Genomic DNA, 10431 nt, shown 5'->3' with positions numbered 1-10431 from the left:
TCCAACTCAGTTTTTCGAATGCGCTCATAGAAGATGACCGTGTGTACATTTTAGGGTGACTATGCACTCATTTATAAAGGCGAGTATGCACGTGGTCATAGAGATAGGGTATGTGCTTTCATAAGGATGATGAGTATCGTGAAAAGAAATTAACAATGTCCTTGGTTCAAAAGAAAACAAAAGAACAAAGAACATATAAAAGAGACTAGAGTGATTTGAAAATAGTTTATAATTCTTGATATAAAATTGTTTTCTAGCTTTTAGAAGTATACATTGAAACCGGTTGATAAGACAACAATTTGCAGTGACTCGAAAAACTCATTGGTTTACCAATTATTTTTTAGAACTATTGGAGATACTCCAAGCATCATTATTTTTTGCGGCCATCATGCTTAATAAAACAATAATCCGTAAATAGTTTAGGACCACACTGCTCCAATGATATAGTTCTCTTAGAGAAAATACGGTGGAATTTTTACAAGTCATATATACTCTCTTGTTACCACAAAAAAGTAGAAATATCAACTTTTAAGAAGCCAAATAATCATAAATTTAATAAATATTTACAAAATATACTAATATTTAAACATAACAAACACCATTAGATTAATAATAAAATATTTTTTTAGTAAATGTATTTGAAGATATAGATTTTAATATTATTTTTATATAAATTTAAATAAGACTGTTTGATTTCTCAGAAACGAGACTTTCAGTTTTTTTAACAGAGAGAGAGAGAGAGAGAGAGAGAGAGAGAGAGAGAGAGAGAGAGAGAGAGTATATCTGGTGACATTTTTTATGAGGGAATATGGTGACATTTCTTGATAATCACCAGAATTTCACAAAGTACGCGTCAAAGCACTGAAACGACGGTGTCTGGGCCTTTGGGGGCGGCCTTGACCGGTGGGCTCCGCGAACCGGGCGTGATGATTGGGCCGGCCCTGCCACTTACGGCCCAGTGCGGGAGACAGAAAATGACAAAGAAGGAGAAAGGCCCAGGGATCATCGCCGGCGGCCGGCGGCCAGTCCGCGCTCGCAAAACCTTTCCACAAATGCTAGATCCACACCGGAACCTATCCAAACCTTTCACACTTCTCCAATATTCGTGTAGAAAATAATGCAAAAAAAAGGCATATACATATGCATTTTCCATAGTACAAGGTAATTACCAACAAAGGACGAATTAGTCGCCGAAGAGCATATATGGAGCAATATGTAACATAGCATCACTGAAATCTAAACATAATGAAGGTCACGCCCAGTTGATCAAACAGTGCTCCATATATGCTCCCAGCAATTCAGGTGTACATCAAAACCACTGGATTGGTTGAATCTGTACGTGGTAACAAAACTTGCACTTTCCATACGAGCATATATAGCAAAGGCTTCATGTTTTGCGTCCCTGGACTTCTGATCTTTACAGAGTAGAAATGTACACGGAAACTTGCTGTCGGCAAAACCAGTTGCATGCAGTTGGCCTTTTGCATGCAAAGGGTAGGAATGAACAAAAATCAAATTCCTTGCCCCCCCTTACCCAAAAAGATGAAAATTAAGAAAAAAACTCAACAACAGGAGAATAAAAAGGCTTCCAAGATCTCCGACTTCTCCCAGAAAGTCGTCGAACCATTACCACCAAGGCCACCAATCCTTTCAAACTTCTGCTGGCTAAGCCAATTCAGCTACAAATTAATAACCAAGTTTCGCTGAGAGCAATATTAACAGTGGGATCTTCCATGAGCTGATGGGCATCAACGACTTCCACAAACTGAGCACTAGTACCGCTTCCCAAGAAACACACCAATGAGTATGGATAGCAGGGCAACTCCCAGGATGAACTTGAAAGCCATGATGCCAGAAGGTTCCTGTACTTCTTGCAGGGTTGGGCTCGGTGAGGCCTTGTCAGCAGCCAGAGTTCTGTCTTGCTGTTTGACTGAACTTGTTGATGAATCCAGGCTGACTTCACGGGATCTCGATTCCACAGCATCCGTTACCTGCAGGGAGATTATGCAATTAGTTACTGTTAACAACGGACCAGGGGTAACCAAAGTGATTCCATAGCCAAGTGCTCTGCTTGCCTGTTCCTCAGACTTGGAATAAGCTAGCTGCAGCTTCTGCTCAAGGTCCTGCACCTTCTTCTCCAATTCAACACTCTTGTTTACTTCTGTGACCTGGAAAATACAGAAAAATTCAACGCAAGAGAAAAACAGTTGCAAACTAGCAAATGCGTCATGCAATTTAATCATTTGGTAAATTCCAAAGGCACAAGGACGTCCTGTATTAGCAAGAACCTAAAAGTATGGCAACTGCAAATTTGCAAATTTCCACCATGTTATTTTATTATTCGCTGACCGCCTATACGATAATGTTTTTCTTCACTATTAAACATCACTGCAAGGATAATGTTTACCTTCTGCTTGTAGTGTGCATCAGCTGATTGTAACTTCTGTGTAAGATCTTCAATTTGTTTCTCCAAGTCCGTGGCATAGTGACGCTGAGCTTCCAGTGAATGATTTTGATCCGCTTCCCATTGAACCTCCCTTAGAGAAACTTGTTCTTCCTGTCATAAGAAAAAAACATCCACTTTAAAAATTTCTACTGGTACCAGGAATACTAAAGTATCCAAGTAAAACATAGCTTTTAGTATGTCATCTAGTTGCCACAAAAATCTATAGGAACCACAACCTATGTTAGGTCCAACAAGAAACAGGTGAATTAGCACATAGCCCAAAATGAAAAACTCAAAGAAAAGCCACCTTTTGCTTGTAACGGATCTCAGCTTCTTGGAGCTGTTGTTTAAGAGCTTCTACTTGTAGTTCCAGCTCCTCAGCACGCTGCTGCTCAGCTTCCAGACGATCCTCTGAATACTTCCTAAAAGCGTCCCACTTTATCTCTCTCACAGAAGCTTGTTCTTCCTGAAAAAAAAAAGTCATGTCAAGACTGGATCCAACTAATTTTGAAGAGAGAAATGTCAGAATGATTTAATTGCCTTGGTTCCAGAGTCAGACAATGTCAAGACTATTGAGCACAAGGCAATACAGAAGGAAAACAAGGACACATAAGTTAACAGTTATTATAGAAGGAAAACCAAGACACATAAGTTCTGTCTCCAAACAATAGGAGGTTATATTTGTCCATAATCTTAAAAAAGAAGGAAGCTATATTTGGCAATCCCTTATTTCCTTAGTAATGAGGCTTGAAAATAGAGCAATACAATATCGCCAATATATTTAATGACACCAGTTTACCTGATTTGCTATGGTATGGTAGGCACCATCCAGTTCTTTCCTAACTTCCAGCAACTGTTGTTCCAACTCATCTTTCTCATGCTGTAGGTCTGCGTGTTCCTGCAACTTGGCTGTTAGTGCTTCATTCTTTTCAGTTGTCTCCACTTGCATGGTCTTTATCTGAAAATAATACATATATTATACAGATGAGATATCATTCCCAGGTCAAATCCCACATAGTTTGGAGAGAGATGAACAGGGGACCACATACCTCCTCCATGTACTTTATCTCGGATAATGTAATCTGTCGCTCAAGTTTTGAGATGTGAGACTCCTTTTCTGACTTGTCTACATTAATTTCCTCCTCCAACTTGGCTATTGCATCCTCGAGCCCTTTCTTTGTGGTTTCATATTTATCACTCAACATCTGCTTCTCTTCCATTGTATTTTGGTACTTGCTCTTCAGTTCTTCGTGCTCTTGTATAGTAGAAGATACCTGAAAATTGTTCTACTTAGTTAAAAAAAATCTTTTCTTTCTACTGCTATGTATACGAGAACATATATTGAAGCTACAATTAAGCGGGAATTTTGACAAGCATGTCACTACCTGTATTTCTAATTCTGCTTTGCGCCCGATCATTCCATCGAGCGTTTTACGCAGTGAATGAATCTCTTCAGATGCCTCCTCCTTTTCTGCTACTGCAGCAGCAAGTGCAAGTTGTAAATCGTTCAACTTGTTCTGATGTACTTCCAACTCCTCATTCAAACTACTATTTGCTTGAGCCAAGCTTTCCTTCTCTGTAAGGAAATGCTCCAACTTGCTATGTGTCTCTGCAAGTTGTTCCTCCAAGATCTTTATCTTCTGTGAAGCTTCATCAAATTTAACCTTATGATTCTCTTCAGCAGCAGCAGCTTCAGTTGCCTGCTCCTCATAATATCCCAACTCAATTTCAAGGGCATCCAGCTTCTTACACAATTCTTTAACTTCACCTTCTTTCTGTGCTATTGTCTCAAGAGCCTCACGGAACTGAGCTTCAATTTCTTCATTTTTTGATTCAGCTACAGAATGGAGCTCCAAGGTTCTTGTGTGTACCTCTGTCAGTTGTGAGATTGTCCTCTCATGAACAGCTAGCTTCTCTGCAGCTTCTTCCTTCTCCGCATGAGTAGAGCTAAACCGTTCCTGTAGCTCATCAAACATGGCCAGCTTAGCATCCACTTCCTCTTTTAATGCCCCGTTCACACCAGTCAACTTTTCATTCTCAGCTTCGAGCAAAGCCAGCTTCTCTGTCAAGTCTGTAACTTCAGCTTCTTTTTGTGCTACCTTTTCAAGAACTTCATGCAGTTGACTCTCAATTTCTTCATTCCTAGATTCAGCTACAGATCGGAGCTCCAAACCTCTTGAGTGTTCTTCTGTCAAATCTTCTAACTTTCTCTCATTAATAGACAGCTTCTCTGCAAGTTCTTCTTTCTCAGAATTTATAGAACTACACTTCTCCTGCAGCTCATCAACCATTACCAGCTTAGCATTGATTTCCTGTTTCAAGGCTTCATTTACATGCGTCAAACTTTCAATCTCGGACTCAAGTGTAACCAACTTTTCATTCAAGTTTCTCAACTCAGCCTCTTTCTGTCCTAGTGCCTCAAGAGCTTCCCGCAATTGAGCTTCAATTTCAGCATTCCTTGATTCAGCTGCAGATTGGAGTTCTATACCTCTACTGTGCACCTCAGTTAAATGTTCTACTGTCCTTTCATGCTCAGCTAGCTTCGCAGCAACTTCTTCCTTCTCCGCATGAGTAGAATTAAGCTGTTCCTGAACTTCATGAAGCATTGCCAGCTTAGCACCAAGTTCCTCTTTCAAGGTCTCATTTGTTCCACTCAGCATTGCAAGCTCAGCCAATGCGTGCTCCGTCTTTGACTCCGAATCAGAGACCTTGATCTTGAGTTCTTCAATGGTGGCCTCATGAGTAGAAATCTCTGATTCAAAGGCTTCAAGCTCCACTTTCATGGCCTCCATCTCTTCTGTTGCTGCAGTTGCTCTTGATTGATAAGATGCTGCTTCTTCCTCGGCCAACTTCAGCTTTTCAGACAGTTGCTGGCACTCTGTCTCCTTCTGCGTCAAGCTGTCTGCGGACTGTTGAAGCTTCGTCTCTGTATCTTCAAGCAAAGACTGATACAGAGCTTCCAAGTCTAGTTTCTTGGAAGTGGCATGTTCCAGCGCTCTTCCTTTGTGCTCCAACTGCTCTTCTGCAGATTTAAGCTTATCAAGCACTGAGCTTTCTCTAATACCCAGAGACTGCAATTCATTTTCCACCTCTTCCATTTTGCCACGGGCAGATTCCAATTCGTCCTGCAAAGTTTGGACCTGCTTCTCTGCTTCCAAATGCTTTATGGTTGTTTTCTTTGACAGTTCTTCAAACTTATCCTTTTCTTCATTAACTTGAGCCAACTTTTCTGACAACTCAACCTCCAATTGCTTTGCTTCTACTAATGAAGTTTCGAGATTAGCTGATTTATCCTTGTATGCTTCAAGCTCCCCAGAAAGTTCATCAATCTTCACATGACAACTACTACACTCTGCTGTAGCAGCTTTAAGCTCTTGCTCAAGATCTATGCTTGTTTTCTCAGCAGATGTTAATTTAGACTCCAACTCACTGAGCTGCAGCTTCAGACTCTGTTCTGAAGCAGTTAGTTCCTGAATTTGAGTTTCAAGCTCTGAAATCTTCTGCAATGAGGACTCAGCAGCTGTTTTGGATGCAGTGTGCAGATCATCAAGGGATCTCAGATTTAACTCAAGTTCTTCTTTGTGTGATTGTGTTTCAGAGAGAAGTGATTTTGTTTTGCTATGATCATCATCGATCTCCTTTAGCTGGGACTCCAGTTGAGTGTACATGTCATTATTAGTGGAGAGCTGCAGGTTCAGATCAGCAATGTTGTTTTGATGGTGTTCGTTTTCTTCTCTTAATTTCACCAGCTCTTGTTGCAGATCCAGCACCTTCGATTCTTGGCTCTGCAAACTCTCTTCAAGAGATTGCTTTTCCTTCAAGCCTTCTTCAAGTTTAGCTTCGTATTCTGCAGTTAGTTCTTCAATTTTCTTCTTTTCTTCAGTTATTTGGTTCAATGACTCCATAAGCTCCTTCTCTTTCTCGCTTGCTGCTTCCACCACAGCTTCAAGACTAGCTGCTTTTGTCTGATAAGCTTCTAGATCATCAGCGAGCTGTGAAGCCTTGCTTCTGTACTGCTCGAGTTCTTCTTCAACCCCCTTGAGCTTTTCATATGTATTGTTCAGCTCCTGCTCCAGCTCCTGTGTCCGTGAGTGTGCACCTTCAGCATGAGTCTTTGATGTGTGAAGCAAATCTTCCAGCTCCAGACTTCTTTGCTGAACTGAATGCGCTTGTTCTTGATGCTCTGAACATTTATCAGTCAGCTCCTTGACTTCTTGTTCAAGTAGCTGATTTTTAGACACCGAGGAATCTAGGGAGGATTGTAGCTCGGTAATTTTTTCTTTGTATCCCTCTACACTGGTCATTGTTTCTTCAAGCTGCATTCCTCTTTCTGCTGATACAGCAGCTTCTTGTTGAATACGCTCTTTCAGCAACTCTATTTCTTCACTTGATGCAACTAATTTATTCTCAATCTCACTGAGTTGTTGCTCAAGGTCTGAGCTTTTATTCTCAGCAGCTTTGACACTTGCCTCGGCTTCTTTTAGCTCTAAGTTGAGTGCCTCTTCAGCTGCATGCATTGCGTGTACTTGTGCCTCAAGCTCGAGAATCTTCTGACTTGCATTTTCTCCAAAAGCTTTGGATTCACCATGCTGCTCACTAAGAGAGTTCAGATTCAGCTCCAACTCTTCTTTTTGTGACAGTGCTTCTGAGAGGACCAATTGTGCTTTAGCAAGCTCATCTTCAGCCTGATGCAGCATGGAATCTTTCTCAGAAAATTTTGAGTTAAGATCAGCAAGAGACCCTTGGAGAGTTTCATTTTCATCCTTCAAGTTGTCAAGCTCAGCCTGTAATACGATGAGCTGCCCATTTTGCTTCTCTAGTGCAGCCTCACTTGTTTGTCTGCCTTTTGACTGCTCATCAAGTTTTGTCTCCATTTCCTGCAAACTCAATAGCTTTGCTTGTAGTTCCTCAAGAGCAGTAGTAAGTTCAGTCTCTAGTTTAAGAGTCTTCTCTTTAAGGGATTCTTCAGACGAACAATGGAGATTCAACTCTTCAGTTAGTTTACTGATATCAGCATCCTGGGAGGCAAGTTTCTGCTCCAAATCTGCCACTTGTGACTTTGACAGCTCCAGTGCCTCTTGTACCACCTTGAGTTCTGAGATTGTGCTTCTCAGCGATTCTTCTATTTGCTGATGGTCAGTGGCCTTATCTTGATGACCCTTTACCTCCTCTTGAAGACTGCTAATATGTTTTTCCATTTCTTTCATGTTTGACTGTGCCAGTTCCAGCATCTTATCAAGTTCTGAGGCCCTCTTTGCCTCCTGTGCAGCATGCAAGCTTCTTTCATCCTTCAGCTCTTCAAGTTTATGAAGCTTATCTGCTGATGAATCCAATTCAGCTTCAATTTCTTGAATCCTCCTTTTTGAGGTTTCAAGCTCAGAACCCAGCTCCTTCAGAGACTCCGTTGCTTCAGCCAACTCCTTATCTTTCATAGCAAGAGAGCTTTGAGCTTCTTGTAGAGAACTGTAGTGCAGGCTCTGCTTATTTTCTGCTTCTGTCAAGTCCGTTACCAGTTTGTCTTTTTCAGATTCAAGCTCCTCAATACGCCTTGTCAGCTTTTCCAATTGTTGTGTTTGTTGGTTCAACATTGAGGAGTCTAGATGTCTTGTGTTTGCTGCAACTGATTGTTCTTCATGTGCTGTTGTTTTTTCTTCTTGTGCTTCACCTTCTTCTGTAACAGGAGATGTATCGACTGTAGTACTTCTTGGAACGGCCATTTCTTCCTCCACTTTTGCTGAATCGAAGTTTTCCTTCACATCTATCAGCTCAAACCCATCAGATCCTGTTCCATCGTCTTCATCATTGTGTGCTTCCTTCACTTGCAAATTTGTATTACCATTCGGTATATTTTCTTTTTCATCATCGTGTGCCTGCGAAAATAGCATTGTTAACATTCAGTGATCTGTTTGGAACTTCAGTTTTCAAAATAAATAAAGGTTTTGTAAACTTGAAGAGCTGAAGGATGAATAACAGTGTAGGAATTATATTACGCATTGCTGGTAGTTTTGTAATTTGTGTCATTACCATATCAATGTAGTGGATGCAAATATTTATGACCTGAAACTGAAAACTGCATTTGGCTTTCTAATATAACCCCAACAAACCAATCCTGAAAACTGCATTGCAGTGTTCACGGTGCAGCGCCATAAGATTTCATATTGTGTATATATACTAGAATACTAGAATCAAATATAACCAGCATACCAGAGAGATGAAGATCAGCACAAGGTACCTAGAGCATTCTTTTAGCAGCTAGCAACATATTTTAGTCAATCCAAACAGGGCCTTAGCATGAGAAACACCGAATAGTGCATATGGAAAGAAATGAGTTCAGCTAGAGCAGTTTTTTGTGCATCAGGGAAATGTGTGTACGACAGGCACTGGAAGCTAAGTGTTTTCAGTTATTGGAAATTGGAAATGTGTGTATCTCAGGGCCTTAGCAGAGCTATCGCAAGGCCATCAGTCAAACATCATAAGTGGAAACCGACAACAAGACTCTTGTTACTCGGTGGGCATTAGTGGAGGATAGCATGATCTCATCATCGTTACCAGGGACATGTTATCTTACCAGCGTCTTATCAGGCGCCTTAAGATCGGCCGTCTCTGGAGCGCTTACTTCAGCAGCCTGTTCGACTTCCATATTCCACAGCTACTTCAGCTGTCCGTCCCTGCAAATGGTAGCAAGAATCATCAGCATCAATCCCTGAATCGAATCATAGTCATATACTGTGGATAGTAAACAAGTAACGGTACAATCCAATGCAGAAACTCAGTCCAGTCCAACGGCATTAAAAAACGGGATTTCTTTTACAGCCTGGACGATGAAGGATACAGAGAAAAAGGTAGGAGCTAGAATCCAATGTGTCCACAGTGTTAAGTAAAAACATTCTGGTACTCGGAGAGGATTAGGTGGTTCTTTCTACGCCAAAGCTTACCAACAACAACACGAAATTCGATCGGAAATCGATTGAATCTGAACCGCGCAAAGGTGGTCAGCTCACAGAACAAACTGAAAATATGACACATCGATGACATCGGTGAACACACTGTGCGCACGACCAGATAAGATTTTTTTAAGAGGAACCATTAGATTATTTGATCTGAGCTCACTGACCCTTGAAGCGCAAGATTGCAGGCACCAAACACAAGGATCGACAGCAACGCATAGCAAGCGAACAAGGCAAAAAAAGGCAAAGCCAAGAGACAAAGACGACAGCCCGAGCTCACCAACCTCCCCACGATCGTCTAGGCGTCCACTGCCTGCCTACCCCGAGCGGGGACATGGCATCCGCAGCGCCCGCGAAGTCAAAGAGGAGCGAGCGATCCGATCGGGGCGAGAGTAAACACAACCACCGGTTCCTGCCGCCGCCAACCCAGCCTTGCGGACGGAAAGTCGCCGATCGATCGAAATACTGAAAAAAAAAAGAAAAACGGAAGCAAGTATCGAAGCGCGAGGCAAACGAGGAGAGGCACAGAAATCTTCCTAGCAGCGTCCGGCTGCACAAGCACAAGCACGCATCGGCGAAGCCGAGAACCAAACGCCAACGAGGTGGCACAGTGACTCCAGAGAAGCAGAGCCAAATCCGATCGGAATGGCAGCAGCAGCAGCAGCGACCGAAGCCAGGACCTCCGAACCAAATCGGGCGGCGGATCGGTGGTGGACAATCAGAAACCCCGAACGCAATCGGACTCATCAAGAATGAAATTGGAAAACTAAAAAAAAAAATCCGGCCGTTTCAGTACAAAGTAACTAAGCAAGCTTTCCAATCAGAAGAAACGGAAGATCACCTTGGATTGGGATTCGGAAGAGAGGCCCCGGCGGTCCGATGCTTCCTCTCCGTCGGCGGTTGCAGGCGAGCGGCGATCAGCCGCCAGAAGTAGAGAGAACCAAAAACCAACCCCGGCAAGAAGGGAGAGAGAAGCGGGTGGATGGAGAGAAAAAAGGAAGAGAGAATCTTTTTATTTCGTCGGGGGGGTTTTTTCGT

General features: G+C 42.2%; 1 protein-coding gene across 1 annotated transcript; it reads right to left on the bottom strand.

Moving 5' to 3' along the window:
• On the bottom strand, window positions 1335-10431 carry LOC8063968 (putative leucine-rich repeat-containing protein DDB_G0290503). Its single transcript, XM_002447048.2, has 9 exons — window positions 10235-10431; window positions 9015-9114; window positions 3832-8316; window positions 3496-3720; window positions 3246-3404; window positions 2754-2912; window positions 2408-2557; window positions 2076-2168; window positions 1335-1991 (listed from the first exon to the last, which is right to left on the bottom strand). Exons 2-9 carry the CDS (start codon window positions 9084-9086, stop codon window positions 1773-1775), a joined length of 5562 nt encoding a protein of 1853 aa, XP_002447093.1. The 5' UTR covers window positions 9087-9114; window positions 10235-10431; the 3' UTR covers window positions 1335-1772.

This window comes from Sorghum bicolor, chromosome 6, assembly GCF_000003195.3.
Source record: "Sorghum bicolor cultivar BTx623 chromosome 6, Sorghum_bicolor_NCBIv3, whole genome shotgun sequence".
Lineage (NCBI taxonomy): Eukaryota > Viridiplantae > Streptophyta > Magnoliopsida > Poales > Poaceae > Sorghum > Sorghum bicolor.
Note: the sequence above shows the minus strand (reverse complement) of the source record. Positions and strands in the feature narration are given on the sequence as shown.